The 17494-nt window shown below is 35.6% G+C and overlaps 1 protein-coding gene across 2 annotated transcripts in view; it reads left to right on the top strand.

Moving 5' to 3' along the window:
* opcml (opioid binding protein/cell adhesion molecule-like) overlaps positions 1–17494 on the top strand; it is a 153458-nt gene that overhangs the window by 57513 nt on the left and 78451 nt on the right. The window contains exon 2 of one of the 2 annotated variants that reach the window (XM_051910882.1): positions 12135–12210. In XM_051910882.1, the coding sequence (XP_051766842.1) occupies positions 12135–12210 (76 nt within the window). Of the gene's footprint in view, positions 1–11497; positions 12211–17494 lie in introns of those variants that run through there. The other variant, XM_051910881.1, reaches the window with a different exon arrangement.

The raw sequence follows: 17494 nt of genomic DNA, 5'->3' as shown, positions 1-17494 counted from the left end.
TATTCAAAGACTTCTGAAGCCATACGATAGCTTTGTGTGAGAAACAGACAAAGATGATTTATATATATATATATATATATATATATATATAAATTGAGATTAAAGGGTTAGTTCACCCAAAAAATGAAAAAAAATTCTGTCATTAAATACTCACCCTCATATCGTTCCACACCTTGAAGACCTTCGTTCATCTTCAAAACACAAATAAAGATATTTTTGATAAAATCCGATGGCTCAGTGAGGCCTCCATCGCCAGCAAGATAATTAAAACTTTCAGATGTCCAGACATATTTAAAACAGTTCATGTGACTACAGTGGTTCAACCTTAATGTTATGAAGTGACGAGAATACTTTTTGTGCGCCAAAAAAACCAAAACGACTTTATTCAACAATATCTAGTGATGGGCAATTTCAAAACACCGCTTCATGAAACTTCGAAGCTTTATGAATCTTTTGTTTTGAATCAGCGTGTATCAAACTGCCAAAGACACGTGATTTCAGTAAACAAGGCTTTGTTACATTATATGTGTTTTGAAATTTCAGTGGTTCACCACTGGGGGGTGTGACTTTGGCAGTTTGATACATGATCCGAACCACTGATTCGAAACAAAAGATTCGTAAAGCTTCGAAGCTTCATGAAGCAGTGTTTTGAAATCGCCCATCACTAGATATTGTTGAATAAAGCTGTATTTCGTTTACAAAGTATTCTCGCCGCTTCATAACATTAAGGTTGAACTACTGTAGTCTCATGAATTGTTTTAAATATGTCTTTAGTAGCTTTCTGGGCATCTAAAAGTGTTAATTATCTTGCTGGCAATGGAGGCCTCACTGAGCCATCGGATTTTATAAAAAATATCTTAATTTGTGTTTCGAAGATGAACGAACGTCTTATGGGTGTGAAACGACATGAATAATTAATGACAGAATTTTAATTTTTGGGTAAACTAACCCTTTAAATTCATTTAAAATTTATATTCTGTGCTCCTTGGCACATCTGTGGGAGAAAAGGCATTCCGATTCCGATTAATAAAAGAACCATTCTTTTGAGTTAGACATTTTCAATGAATCGGTTAATCCATTTTACATAATTTACCCTTTTATGCCTCCAAACTTTAGATGCTAAAAATGTGTCTTTTATAATATAAAGACATTTTTGAGAATTATTAGTGTCGTCCAACATAGTTCATTAGAATATGCGGCCAGTCAGTTGAATCATGTTTTGTTGATGATTTTTTAATCAGCTTTAATGTTGCCAACATTTTTGCTTTCAGCGTGAGTATAAACATGAGTTGTTGCTGGGTTACACATGATGTTTGGGGACATTTCTGATATTACATAGTATCAACACAAACCAAGCCTGGATTTTTGTTGGTATGGGTAAGCGTTTGTGTGCCGCAGTGTCAGGAAATCAGCGACCAAAAATCAACCTTTCCTTCTTTTTTTTCTTTTTTCTTTTTTTTTTTTTTTTTTTGAGCATGTTGCGTAATCAGTAAACAAACTATTTCAAATTTGATTGTGTTCACTAATGAGCCAAGGTCAAATAGAATAATCAGTTAACATACAGTACAAGACATCTTAATCACTTCGTTGAAACTGTCCTCTCAGGAATAGTAAGTCAATTCTGTATCATGCAAAACAAAAATTGCTTTGAATCTCCAGCATTAAAATGCATGATATCAGCTCATAATTACTGCTTAGCACAATGAGTCCAATTATAGCCAACAAGGACTAATTTGAAAAGTCACCTCAGCAGTTTGGGTAATTATACACCTACAGTACAGTACAAATACAGAAATACATTGGGTCATTGTAACTTGTATATTTTGCACTAATTAGACATACAGTTTAAAGAGCAAACAACGTGAAATGTTGCCGTGACTATGAGGAATAATACAGCTAACTGAGTTTTAATCTTTAATGACAGCTAAACCAGATTTAATCAGAGTTGGTTAGCAGCTTGGCTTCTAGATGAATTTAGCAGTTCATGTTAATTTAAATTGGAGAAAAAAGGGATTATACTGACAATCCAAGGCATATGTTTTATCTGGGAAATGGATTTTTAGATAAAGCGAGTGCACATATACCCCTCAAGATTACTGTATTTTAGCATTTTCATAATTTTATTTTAGTGCTATTTTAAAATGTATTTTTTATATTTTGTTTACATATTTTTGTTTTAATTTTAGTAATATAGTTGAAGAATCATATGAGGAATCAACAGAACATTACAGAGTTTATATTTACACCTACAATGAGCCTTTGAGGAAGTATGTGCATAGGAATCACAATGCTTCTGTAACTTGTTCATTTTCATGCACAGATAACAGAAAGATCTGCATTGATTGTTAAGGCTCTAATCTGTGTTCATTTTTGTTATTAATCTTACTGGCATCACACACCATATCGCCATCTGCAGGTGTTCTCACACGCAGACACATGGGTCAGATTATTCCATGAAGTGATGAAAGACTATGAAAACAAGTACATATTTTTGTAGATAACCATTTTAGTGCAATTTTTTTATATAGTTTTTTAATTTGCAGTATACTTTGCATTAATTGTTAACACTTTATTTTGATGGTCCACTAGACATTTTACTAACTCTGTAACTACAGCTACATGCCAACTAACTCTCATTAGAATAACGTTTTATTTTGATGCTCCGCCAACAGACATTCTATTTACTATAAGTACTCTGCAACTACTATACGTCAACTTAACCCTATAACACCTAACCCTAACCTGACTGTCTACTAATACTCTAATGAGAGTTAGTTGACATGTACTGTAGTTGCAAAGTTACTTGCAAGTATTTATAAATCAATTGTTTTCCTTTTAGTTTTAGTTTACAATAAAACCTCTTATATCGCATTGCCAAACGGCCATTCTGCACTGCATCTATAAAACGTCTCCCAAAGGCTGTGTTTATTGACTTCTTATTTAGACTCTCTTTCCATCTTAACACCTGTTTCAGGTTTTCACAATAAAGCCAACATATTGCTTCTTGGTTGCAAACCTCCATCAATCATAAAGGATGTTGAGATAGACCAACAGAGCCAAATGGCCAGGGCTGGTTCTAGTTATGGCTCTAGTTATGGCTATTGTTTTCTGTAAGGGACAGCTGTGCTCACATCAATTTATCTTGTCCTGCTGCTTTTTTTTCTTTTTTCTTTTTTCTTTTCATGTACCTTTCCTTCGTGGGAATTGAAATCACTTGATCTGCCACATAGTAAGCTACCATTAAAGAAAGTATTATACTATTATAGATAGTATCCATCCATCTATCCATCCATCCAACCAACCATCCAACCAACCAACCAACAGCATGTGAATTAATATCAACATTTTGCATTGGTTATTATTAAAACATATTTGTGTTCATGAAATTTAGTTGAAAATGAAATTATTTTCCTTATCTGTGGCAAACTGCAGGTCATTGTATCAGTTGAAGTGTCATCACATTTTATCCTCTGCGTAAAATCCTTCTCATCAAACATTGATAAACTCATTTTGGTGGCTTAATGCGAGTAATAGTCCATATATGACTCACCACGTGGCTTTTTCTAGGAAAAAAAAGTACTTGGGCCATCCTAGATAAAGTTTTGATGGTAAATTTCTGTGGTAAAAGTCATTATAAGATATGTGGGTCACAACAGTCATTTAACAGGCAGACAGAGGGGTGCATGTGAAAGGGAAAGTGAAGTGAAAGTGACACGTGAAGGCCAAGTATGGTAACCTATACTCGGAATTTGTCCTCTGCATTTAACCCATCCAAGTTAGTGCACACACATTAGGAGCAGAGTAGTGAGTACACACAAACATTTCCATTATTAGACTTTTAGTCACTTTAGTAGAGCACTTCGCCCTAACTTACATTCGCTTATCATTTATTGTTTATTTAAACCATGATTTGTTGCAGTTCCTAATAAATTTAATGGCAAAATGGCATGTAACTCCATTTATTGTCTCTTATTTTATTGGTATTTGGCACTTTTCTTCATGTCATACTTCATAAAGTCATTTTAGTCAATCAATACAACCATAGCTGTAGTTTTTCCTGACCCTGTGAAATGTTTTTCTCATTAAATTCGTAGTACTGTAGACCTTTATCTTTGTATCCTTTGTGAGCTCTGGCCCTTCCACGTAAAGATTAAAAACAACAAAGGGAAAAAACACAACAACTCTGTGAGGGATACAATATCACAATGCTACAATACATTTCATATCTCACTTTGTGTCCCACTGACATGCCATTGCCACTTGTTTAGCTTCAATTTATCATTGATGAATGTGTTAGAAACCTTTGCAACCGTTTTCTCAATGTCTGCTAATTAGTAAACAAAGTTAAAACGGTTACATACCCCCACGGTGCTTCTGAAGAGACGCCTGTTATGCCGACACAACTGTGTGACAGATAAAAATGTGCAGGCCATGAGCCGCTCCCTGTATGAGATTTGTCATCATATCCAGTCCAGTTGCTTCAGGGTCAGGACTCAAATTAATTCCTAACTGACTACAGCAGACTGTGTGAGTGATAGTGGAGGCTGCTATTTTTGAACAATAGAAATGCATGTGTCTGCCGGCTGGATGGATGCAATAGTGGCACCAGGTCTTTTTAAATTGCCCTGTAATTTACTAACATTTTGTGAAACCACACAGAGGAGTTCATTACTGCGCTGCAGCACTGCAGGAAAGGATGTCCCTTTAAAACCCATTAAAACTTTGGGCCATTCCAACACGTTTTATTTTACAAGGATACAAGGAAGTATTTTACAACAGTATATTTTAGAAGCAAATGCTATTTTAGTCTTTCTACCCAGTGTGTTACTTACTGTTTGTTTGTAATTAAGAGTGAAATTTACTCGCAGTTTCTGAAAAATGATTCTGCACCAATATTTTTCAGTATAAAAGCTTTTGCTTACCAAAGAATCAAGCAAATAAATTCCATCGCATAAAACGGCACCGCAAACAATGGATATTTTGTCCAATGTGGTCTTATTTAAGATTTTCTGTATAGCTAGTCACATTTTTTTTTTAATTATTATTCACAGCTTCCTGTCCTTTATTATTATTAGAAAACTGCATGGTGATGGAGACAGGTGTGCCAGCAAAGAAAGATTGTCTTTTGTTTGTTCACATTGGTATTCAAAGCAACAGGTTACCAGAAATATTAGAGGTCTCCATTATGCATTTCAGCAAACAATTCCATGTCTCAAACTGAGGAACTTCAGGGGGGAATATTTGCAAAACACCAAACAAGACGCTATTGTTTTGCTGCACACACTGCTTTTGTGGGTGTCAACAATATTTCTCAAAATGACAAAAAAAAAAAATCTTTCTTATATTGCAGAAGTTTGCAGTTAGAGGAAATGAATGAGAATCACCATAATATGTTCATTTCTCACTCATTTTGATGTTTAAAAACTAAAAAACATGACGGCAGAACATCTGTGCGATCTGTTTCTTGCCTTAAGGAAACTGTAACTTAGGCATGAAATGTATTCAAAGCAATTAAACATTCTAGATCAATTGCAACTGTGAACATATACATCAAACCTCTTCATAATGTCTTTGATTTGATGTTTTCGCACCACTTTGTAATTTGAAATGAGAAGAAACAACCTTCAAACAAGTCGTACAATAGCACCTCTTTCTTCTCTTTCAGTGCAACAAAGTGAAATTTATTCCCAAGGACACAACACTCATGGTTAGTTTAGCAGAAGTTATCACAGGAGAGGAGACCTACTCAGTTCAATGCAAGGTCAGCAACTCTCCTCTGGGAGGGGGCTTCGTTCTGTTCAAACAGATTTTCCAGACTGAAGATAATGGTAGTGTTGCGCATCCTTTAAACTTAACCTTGAGTCAGGGACTTTGAGGTCAAATGAATAAGGTTTTAGAGAGGTTCTTTAGTGCAGGTGGTCTGTTGAGGGGTCAGCTGAAGAGCTTCTGTAATGAATCACAGTCTGTATTAGAAAAACAGAGCACTGTAAATCATGCAATTCCTACATGCAAATGTACTTGTCACTGCTGTCTCATTGTCTAAAGACGTCTGTTTAGGAGTTTTCTCAACATCATGATGAATATTCAATAGAATATGGTTCAATATTAATTATTTCATCATTTACTTGCCCTCATGTTGTTCCAAACCCCATTTGACTGTCCGTGGAACACAAGAGCATATGATTAGCAGAATGTCAAAGCTGCTTTTTCCCATAGAATATAGGGCTTTTCACACCGTGCTTAACCCTGGGTTATTTTCGTTCAAAACACCACTTTTAATCAGGTAGACATAAGTTTCACACTTGTAATTTAACCCGGGGTTATGAAACCCTCATTTCCATGCCAAAAAAAATGTAAAAAATTTCAAATGGTGATGGAAAATGCATAAATTCTTTATTAAGGAAAATCTTGATAGCAGTCAGCAATATATGTTATAAGGATGTGCAATGCTAGAGCCTTTATGCAAACAGGTCACATGCTGTATTTGTCCACACTGCAAATGTGCAAATAAGAACGTTAAAGGTATAGTTCATCCAAAAATGAAAATGCTGTCATTATTTACTCGCCCTCATGTCATTCCAAACCCATAAGACTTCCGTTCATCTTCGAATGAACACAAATTCAGAACTTTTTGATGAAATCTGAGAGTTTTCTGTCCTTACGCAATGGACACTTTGACACTTCAAAAAGTTCATAAAGAGATTGTAAAACTAATCCATATGAATTGAGCAGTTTAGTTAATTTTCTGAAGAGACATGTTAGCTTTATATGATGAACAGATTGAATTTAGGCTGTCCATTTAACCCAGGGTTTAAGAATGTACAGTGTGAATTGTCAACATATGAATACCCAGGATTAATTTTTAACCCGGGTAAATTATGACCAGTGTGAAATGTAATGCAAGATAACATAGGATACTGTTTACCCAGGGTTTAGAATGACCCAGGGTTAACTATTTCAAGTGTGAAAAGCCCTAATGACTAGCGACGTAAGCTCTATAAACAACAAAAAGTGCAATGAAAGCATTGTAAAATATGGTTCACATCCTATATTACAAGTCTTCTGAAATCATACAATTGCTTTATTTGAGGAAAAGACCAAATTTATTAAAATGATGGCACTTTTATGGTCACCATTCACTTTCATTCTTAGAAAAAGAGCAGCTTAAAGGGTCAGTTCACCCAAAAATGAAATTTCTGTCATTAAGTAATCACCCTCATGTCATTCCAAACCTGTAAGACCTTCGTTCATCTTCGGAACACAGATTAAAATATTTTTGATGAAATCTGAGAGGTTTCTGAACCACACATAAGCAGCAACGTCATTGCATATTTCAAGGCCCAGAAAGGGAGTAAAGACATCTTTAAACCTTAATGTTATGAAGGTCTTACGGGATTGGAACAGCGTGAGGGTAAGTACTTAATGACAGATTTTTAATTTTTGGGTGAACTAACCCTTTAAACATTCTGCCCAACATCCTCTTTTAGTGGTGTACACAATAAATAAAATCTTATGGGTTTGGAATGACAATGAGAGTGAGAAAATGCTGGAAAAATATTCATTTTTGAATGAACTATCCCTTTAAATGCACAGATTTAACTTGAATGGTGACAGACAAACTTGTGGAGTGTGACAAGCATGAATAGTGCACTCTGGGATCAAGGAGTTCAGAATCAGTCTGTGTCGCATGTCTTAGACTTTGTGACACTAACGAATAGATTTTGTGAGCTTTGCTTCAGTGTTGGTCCTGAAAGGTCAACTGGGGGATTATTCTTTAGCCAGATATTTTGAAGGGATTCTTCTTTTAAGAAAACTGAACATGGAAGAAATGCCATGAAAAGATTACATCCTACTGTTGTGTTGCCTCTGTATTATTACAGGTTCAATTTTTGCCAGTTCAAGCTGACCTTTGTTAGTGTTGGTTTTGCTGCTACTCAACAAATAACCTTTAATAAAGACATTCTAAACTATTTTATTAAAGGTAACTTTTGGCCCTCTAGGTGTTAAAAAACAAAACTGCATGCATTTTGCGGAAGAACATTGTTTTGGTTGTGCTTTGGCTCTGTGTACTACTATTACTATTATTTGTGTATAATTATTCAACATCATAACGAACAAACAGTAGTGTTATTAAATAAATCAATGCTTTTGAATGATGTTTCAAAGACTCAGTCATAAACAAAGTCACTTGTTTCATTCCTGCATAGATCAGTGTTTTTCAACATCAGTTAAATGAATGATTTACTGACTCGCTCATGAAGACAGTCACTTGTTTTGTTCCTTGTATGAATCAGTGTTTTAAACCAATCAGTTGAATGAATGAGTCAATGACTCACTCATAAAGACAGTTACTTGTTACTTGAGCAGAAAGTCTCATTAAATTCACAGATTTGTAGTGTTTAATTTTAACTATAGTTCCAAACACACAGTTTAATAACAGCACAAAATCTAATCTAAGCTATGCTAATTTGTTCAATTCATCTGCGACAGCTGTTCAGGTTGCATTCATTATTAGGCCTATTGTTTAAAAAGAAAGTTAAAAAGCTATTTTTCTCCTCTAAAACTGGACCATGTTGAAAATTAAGTTAAGGCACCAGGGATTACAAAACATGCACACTATTTCAGTGATATACACACAAATAAACATGTGCGGAAGTCACTTTTATTGAGTCTGCATTTGAAACAAATTGATAGTTTAACGTTAGACTGCAGACTGGGACATTGAACATCAGGTGACAGTACGAAAGTGAGCGCGCATGAATAGTTTTGAGTGACTCTAAATGCCAACCGGAGATTGAGCGTTGGATTTTTCCAGCTATACCAGCTGTATTAACTCGTCGTCTCCCTCAACATAATTTGCATAACCATGCGGAATAATAATTGACATTTTCAACATAGCTTCTCTCAAACTGATGTGATTTTAGCCCTCATTCCAATGCATCTAGCAGAATTAATGTTATCCAGCAGGAATGGCTCAACCGGAGTAACATTTTTGATTGAAAAGCTAAAGCAAAATGCGTTTACCTTGAAGACAGTGGCAGCCTCCTCTAACACAGTTACTGGCTCCGATAGGATCGCAAAGTCTGCAGTTGCCAGAGATTTAGTTGTTGAAATGGTATGGTAATGTCCTAGTTTTCTGGCCCAAATTGCTTTTGACCTTGAGGTTAAATGTGGACATTTGCAGTGCACATATATAAGTATCTTGCCATTTGATAAGAAATTAAGAGATAATGAGGAAGATATGATATGCCAGAGTGCATTTAGACTAGAGGTGTCATACCACACTAATATAGCTTGAAATAGCTCCATTCTCACATAGCTGGGTTACTACTGCTATTTAACGGTGATTTATAAGTCACGACCACGAGAAATGTGGTAACTTGCTACTGTGTTATCAAATTGATTGGCATTTAAAAAAAACAATTATATAGGAAACACACAAATGTATAGTTCTAACTCTAAATTCTGATTGGATGAGCCATATTCAAACCATAACGACTATAAAATGACTATGAATACACACACATGTGACTGTATTAATGTGGCAATTTTCTACGTTCCAACTTGTGTTCCATTATTTAAAGGGTTTGCGGCCATTTTGGCATTGGCAGATGGATAGCTGGATAAACATAGATGGATAGGTAATTCTAAATAATTGCAGCCTCTGTAACTAACAGAACTGCAGCACAAGGCAGACAGGAGTTAATCAAAAGTGACTGTAGTTATATCACAAACAGCCTACGTGACCCACTTCGTGCCATATCTGTCTCCGCAAGACAACAGTAGATTCACATGTATTTGATTCTTTCTGTGGCTTCTTTCTGTTTTCATTCCTTCATGGTGATCTTTATGTCTGTTTATATTAGTGGTGTTCACTGCACACAAAAAAGAACTATGTGTAGAAATAGTCACTGTGCAAGACCTTTTGCTTACAGCTGAATATGCACAACATGGTGTAAGAATATCAATTGACCTGAACTGAAATGCTAACGTAGATATGAACACATCATGACCGATTCACAACAAAAACAGTGAAATGAAACATTCTTTCATCCGCCCACCCAAAGCTATGGGATTGAACACAACTGAGCTTCCTCCAGAAAAACAAAAACACTGAAAAACAATTAAACAAAGAAAGATAATTGACTCATTGTGTCTACAATGGCGGTAAGAATATTTGAATGGTTGGATTTTTCACATTTTTTGCTAAATCAATCAGTTCAGGTGTTAAGGATCAGTAGACTTCTGTTGTTTTTCCCTTTCCCAGAATTATCATCAAATCAAGGGTATAATTTTCAACACATTACACTGAGGCATGGATTCACACTACTAATTAGCTAAACTGATCTACAATTTGCTTAGGTCAGCCGGGTTTTAATTAAAAAGCAGTTGAATCAAATAAGCTTTTCGAGTACCAGGTAACAGGAAGATATATATATTTTAATTAAATCTTATCTCATGCCATGCTTCCACTTGGCATGTTCATCATCATCATTTTAATGCAACAATCTCGGTAAAATGGTCAAATAACTCCATCAATAAACCCCCTTTAACCCTTTCACTTCTCATTTCTTTTGCTGTAATGAATCTACCATCAATGTAAACATAAACTAGTTTAGGTGGAGTGATTCATTTAGGATTAGTCAAAGACTGCGGTGAACATGAGAATGATAATCCAGGATAAATCGCACACCACATAAAATATTTGAATACTGATCACTGTAATCTCTTATGAATGAAGTGTAATGGAAATATGCAAATAGGGCTAAATATGATGACTTTAACAATTGAATGTTGCTGTAAATGATGTTTTCCATATCTGACAGCACAATCGCATATTAAAATATGATTCAAATTTTTGGCTGTTGTATGCAGCACTAATCTGCTAAAAAATAAACATCTTAAAGCAGCCTAAGGCGGTTTACACTTAGCTGGGCTACAAAAGCCAGGTCTGTTTTTAGAGGGGTTTTAGAGGGGCACTTTTCAGGTGGTCTTGGTGGGAAACAGGCTTTCTGACTATATAAATCATCTGAATACAATTTAGTATGGTGTGGTATATAATCAATTTGAAAAAGCACACTAGCGTGATTGGCTCTAGTTATATATCAGGAGCATAGTTTTAATGTAAGGAAATGCTGCTTAAAAACAAAATGGTATGTTTCGTCATTAATTCCATTATGATAGACAGACAGATAGATAGACAGACAGACAGACAGACAGACAGACAGACAGACAGACAGACAGACAGACAGACAGACAGACAGATAGATAGATAGATAGATAGATAGATAGATAGATAGACAGACAGACAGACAGACAGACAGACAGATAGATAGATAGATAGATAGATAGATAGATAGATAGATAGATAGATGTTCACAGTAAATGCATTTATTTGAATTTGTTTGGCGTAAATATTTTCCTCATTTTCTGTGTTGACCTCAGCTCTTGTACTGTCTGTCTTCTCCGCATGCGTTCACCCCGAGTTCAGCTCTAGTTAGGGAGACATAGGAACTGATGTGCAGTCAGTTTTCTCACCTATCCGAGCGCGAGAGCACCACCGACCGCGCGCCGAGCGCGTTCTCTCTATTTCCAGGAGTGTTTCTTCCTTTTCCTCACACAGCCAGCCCCGGAGCTGTTTACGCACTGAAAATCCTCTCGCAGTTGCGATCAGTTTGTGCGGGTCCTATTAAAGTGAATTTGAAAGCGACAAGGATCAGAACGAGGCTGAAGCATCTTTAAGAGCGCGCGCATCTCCCTGAGAACGCGAGCAACATATGTGCTGCCTCTGAAGACTCGGTACAGCACCTCAGTGTGTCTGAAAAAGGCTTGAAAAAAACGTTTCACCCGAATGCTGAAACTTTACAGGAATATTTATGAGCATTTGAGTGGATTTTCTGTCAGTAACACTAAGTAAAACTCGTACTTTTGGAGATATTAAAAGGACGGAATACGAAGTGAACGCTGCGTTCCGAGGGGAATCACATTTACGCTCCTTCAGTTATACGGTTCTTCTGTGCGGACGGAAGTTTCTGAGTTTTCTGACGAAAAAATGGGCATAACTGGTTATTTTGAGCTGCAGTGGAAATGCCTGGTTGTTGTGGCTCTAAGACTGCTGTTCCTTGTGCCCGCAGGAGTGCCAGCGAGAAGCGGAGACTCTTATTTAAAGGACAACATCACTGTCAGACAGGGAGACAGTGCTGTCTTGAAGTAAGTCAATGATTATATTATTTACATTATGAGAAGTGTATATATACGTTTCATGTTCATCCTTTTCATGTTAAATGCTTTTTGGATCGTCTTGCAAATATTAGATTGTTATTTTTGTGTGTAATCAGTGATGTGGTTAGAAGGTGAAACTTCTTATTTAAGCATTTCAGTTTCAAATTAGTGATAGCTTTCGTCTTTAATTTTTATTGAAATATAAATATTGTTATTAATAAGGCTGTGTTTGCACAGCTAATTTTTTTTCCTGCTGGAGTTTTGGGAATCCGTGGTGAGATGCGATCTGTCTGGTAATGCAATCAGCATGCAGTCTGGTCTGTGCAATCAGTTTTGGTGGCCTATTTAGATAAGTAGTTCATCAACAAATCAAATTTAACTTCGACTCAATTCTCTATTCCCTGTCTTTCAGTGATTCTCCCTCTCCCATCTCGCTCATCCCTGCTTTTTCATTCCCCCCTTCCTCTCTGTCTCAGACACACACATACACACAAACACACACACACACACACACACACACTCATTTGTGGACGCCCACATGCACTTACAGTAACATCATTGTTTCTTACTTTTACTCTAATGCTTATTCTGTGAAGTTATATAAATGTGGGAGAACAGGCAGTCGTTATTCCTGCAGGGGGAATCGGAGTAAAGTAGCCAATGTCCCCTTCGTTTTCGCTTTTGCCCTGCGTGTGGTACCAGACGCAGCAGGGGACGTTTTGTGTAGCATGAGGCAGTGGCCTGTGCGCGTGTCCTTTGACGCTTGGCTCCAAAACCTCTGTCCAAAAGATTGTCTGGAACAAAGCTGCAAAACAACACCGCTGAGGACGTCAAAACTCCGTCGATCTGTATAGATCCTTATAGAGAAGTTTGATGCATGAATAAACCTCGTGAATAAAGAGTCATTCATGTGCATAATGTCCCTTGTTAGATAGATAGATGGATGGATGGATGATTCTGGATCAATTGAGAATAAGTTTTTTTTTTTTTTTTTTTTCTGGTCAGGCTTCTGAGGCAGCATAATGGTTTAATGAAATAGAACTTTGGTGATAACTAAGCAAACATTTAATTACATTTCTTGCTAAATGACATCAAAACGTTGGTCAAAAATGTAAATTTACACACAAGCTGATCACCAACCGCAACTTTGAGATACCAACTTTATTTTTTAGTTTAACTCTCATAGAATGGAATGCACAGGATTGTGGGAAATCAAAGGCAGCAAAGAATACATCTATGCTGCCTTCAAAAATCGATCAGTCGAAAGTATCTCAGGAGACAGGAAGTGAAGCTAACATTGAATTCGGATGTGCCTTGATGCCTTCATACCTTGGAATGCATCATCTGAAGGCAACATTTTTAAGCTTACAGCCATTTTTCAGCTAACAGCCATTTTTTAACAGTCACTTGTTGCCACCTACTGGCATAATTATGTAATTAATGCAATCTTTATTTGAAGTGTCAAGTTTTGTCAACCTTTATCCCAGTACTTCTGTGATAATTTGAATTGACACCAACACTGATTGGTGCTGAATTGTTGTCATTTAGGAATAAGATTGCATGAGTGTTTGAATCGAGACTGTGACCTTTTAATGATTAAACGTGCAGCTCTAATAGATGGATAGATAGGATTGTATGTCTGGATGACATTTTATTCCACCAATCAAAAGATGAAATAGTAAATACAGTGGATGAGAACTTCATAAACATGCATATGTGCGTACATATAGAGGAACTAAACATTTGCTCATTTATTTGTTTAGTCTTTTGTTGGCTGAAATGTTTAGTGTTGGGCTGAATGCTTGTGGTTTAATAAACCTGTTGAAAACACATAACCCTTAATTTTCTTGAGAAAACAAAGACTAAAATTTAACAATTGCTTGTGGACAATAAAAGTAGTTAATAATAGGATATTGTTACTCTTACTGACACCAGAATCTCAATCACTGTCAAATGTTTAGAATAAACAAGCCAAGTATTCGTCAGAAGTTACAATAATGTGTTGCTGATTTAAAAAGCCATTAGTTATTAATTCCGTTAGCAATATTGCCACCATTAACCCATTTAATCCCGAATTTTTCCCAGACATGAAAATATCCAAATGATGTGTCATTAGTTACCCCTTGAAAAAAATCAATAATTATTTTATTTATCAGTTTTATGGACGGTCACAATTGTGACCGGTGGGATAATGTGTATATTGAATTAACAAAATTCTTATATATCTCAGCCCAGTTATATGTTGCATTTTAAACTCTGTTTCATCACATTCTAGGGTTACTATTATACATAAAAAGCCTCATACAACACTGATAGGAATACTTAGATAAAAGACAAAAAATACAACCATCAACGTATGTCAAAATTGTTACTTTATTGTAACATATATCATAACATTGTTATATTAGTGTAACCAGTGTTAAAACATCAATATTGTAACTTATTTGTAACATCTGAACTTTTAATTTAGCGCAATATTCACTGTAACTTTGTCATTGTGACATTTTAGTGCAAGGTTCACTAACAACTGCAATTGGATATTTCATTCATATTGAACAGAAAACATAAAACATTAAACACACACATTCAGGTAGAGGCCAACAAAATAAAATTATGCATCATAGAGGTAGATGTAAGAACCAAGTTCACTATTTTGAACTACAATCTGACAGACATTCGGTATGATTGAATCAGTTGACCTTTCCAAAAAAAAAAAAAAAAAAAAAAACTTTTTTTTTTTTTTTTTTTTTTGGTTTACTTATCTTCTTATTAGTGTCTGTTGTACTGCTTCTCTGCCTTTTCTGGGGGGTCATCTAGATTCAACAAATCTAGAACGTTTACTCAAAGTAAAACTAAAAGAAAGAACAGAATAGAAAGTTAGGTAGAACAAGAACTATCTATGTGTGTAAGTATGCGTACTGTATACCTAAATGTACTGTATTATCCCAGTGGTCACTATTGTTGCCATCAACATGTTTACTCATTCTATGACCACACTCAACAAAACTGAATAATTGTGAATTCATATATTAATGCTAGACACCTTAAAGACAATGTGTACCAAAAATCTTTGTCGTATCTTTATGTTAACATACTTTACTAACCTTTTGTTTCGGAGCTTTGATGCAGCCATCATCTTCTTCATGGTCATGTGACAACCATGTGCTCTCACAATATGACACTGCACATATTTAATTGAGACCCTTTATTTTTTCATATTTAAAGGACATGCACTAAAACACCAGCCAGTAACATTTGTAAAGCTTTATAAATGAAAACCTTTTTTACAGTTACTATTGTGAGCGATGGGATTAAATGGGAACTAAATTGCACAAATCAAACAAATCATCATTAATGGAGATAATGAAATGAATGCAGCAAGTGTTGACTTATGACTTTCTAATCTGTGAACTGTGTTAGACTCATGTATGACAGACACAAGAGAAACTCTGGACCTCATTTCTTAGTCCTTTTTTCCACTTGAAGTCCTTCCACTTGAGAATTAAATGTGTCATACCATCTGTCAACCCAGAGTGCTGCTTTACCCCCTCCCTCTCTCTTAATTTAGCCATTCAAATAAACTTTGATTTTCTCAGCTATGTGGCATACTTTGTTTTGGTTCTTCCACTTTTTATTCACACTTGCAATAAGCTCAAACATAAACCATCTCCTTGTAAGGACATAAAAAAATGGAAATTAATACATTTCCATAGCAACATTATGGGCCAGATTTACTAACAGCTTGCGCCAGCGCAAACCCTCTTTTGCTGTCAAAAAACTACTGTCAGGATTTACTAAAGACACTAAAAATTCAGCCCAGGTTCATTAGAAAAACGTACCAGTGTCAACATTTTTCAAAACGCAAAATACGTTGCGTTGTGCATGTTTCGCAACAGTTTCAAAGTGAAATATCCGGTGAGTGGCGCTAAAAGCTTAATGCTCCATCATGTTTAATAGACTACACCTACACTAAACCCCTAAACCTACCCGATAGTGTTAACAAAAGCAAATGTGACATAAAAAAGCAATCATAACCATGGGATTTTAGCTTGTTTTTGAGCTCTTTTACGGTGATTCATCTTTCACGGGATTCGTACCCGAGCTCTTCACATCGCAAGTACAATTCTGAGCTACCAAGCAAGCTTGTTATGTCAGTAAAACTGAACATCTGGAGCTGGGTAAGTGATGCAAAATCCAAAATATATTCATTTACAAATCATGCACTATGGTAAAAAGTAGTGGTTCAACGGATCACAGAACTCATGGTTCGGATCATATCACGGTTATTAAGTCACGGATCAGATCATTTTTCGGATCAGCACAAAAAAAAAAAGGGGGGGGGGGGGACTTTGCATTTATTACTTAGCCCACTTTAACTACTCCGATACCACAGCAGAAACTACTAGCCTAACTAATACACCATTAAAGGCAGGTGAACAGACTGTAAAAAGAACAAATACTGTACACCAATTACAAGCATAGATAAATACAACATAAAGTTACAAATAAAGTATAAGGTCTAACTGTAGTATTAATTTTCGTGTACAAAAATGTAATAATTAAATGTAAAATGACACTGTTCACTGTATAAATTTAATATACATTAATCTTTGTTAAAGCTGTGTTTTGTTGTTTGATTTACACAACAGACGACAGCAGGTACAGTGGCAAGAAAAAGTTTGTGAACCCCTTGCAGAATCTGTGAAAATGTGCAAAATTTTAACAAAATAAGAGAGATCATACAAAATGCATGTTATTTTTTATTTAGTACTGTCCTGAGTAAGATATTTTACATAAAAGATGTTTACATATAATCCATAAGACAAAAAAATTGCTGAATTTATTAAAATGACCCAGTTCAAAAGTTTGTGAACCATTGATTCTTAATACTGTGTGTGGTTACCTGGATGATCTACGACTGTTTTTTTGTTTTGTGATGGTTGTTCATGAGTCCCTTGTTTATTCTGAGCAGTTAAACTGAGCTCTGTTCTTCAGAAAAAAATCTCCAGGTCCTGTAGATTCTTTAGTTTTCCACCATCTTTTGCATATTTGAACCCTTTACAACAGTGACTAAATGATTTTCAGATCCATTTTATCACCCTGAGGACAACTGAGGGACTCAAACACAACTATTAAAAAAGGTTCAAACATTCACTGATGCTCCAGAAGGAAACACGATGCATTAAGAGCCGGGGGGTGAAAACTTTTGAACAGGATGAAGAGGTCCAAATTTTTCTTATTTCGCTTGAATATCATTTTTTTTTTCATTTAG

Source organism: Ctenopharyngodon idella, chromosome 10 (assembly GCF_019924925.1).
Source record: "Ctenopharyngodon idella isolate HZGC_01 chromosome 10, HZGC01, whole genome shotgun sequence".
Classification (NCBI taxonomy): Eukaryota; Metazoa; Chordata; class Actinopteri; order Cypriniformes; family Xenocyprididae; genus Ctenopharyngodon; species Ctenopharyngodon idella.
Note: the sequence above shows the minus strand (reverse complement) of the source record. Positions and strands in the feature narration are given on the sequence as shown.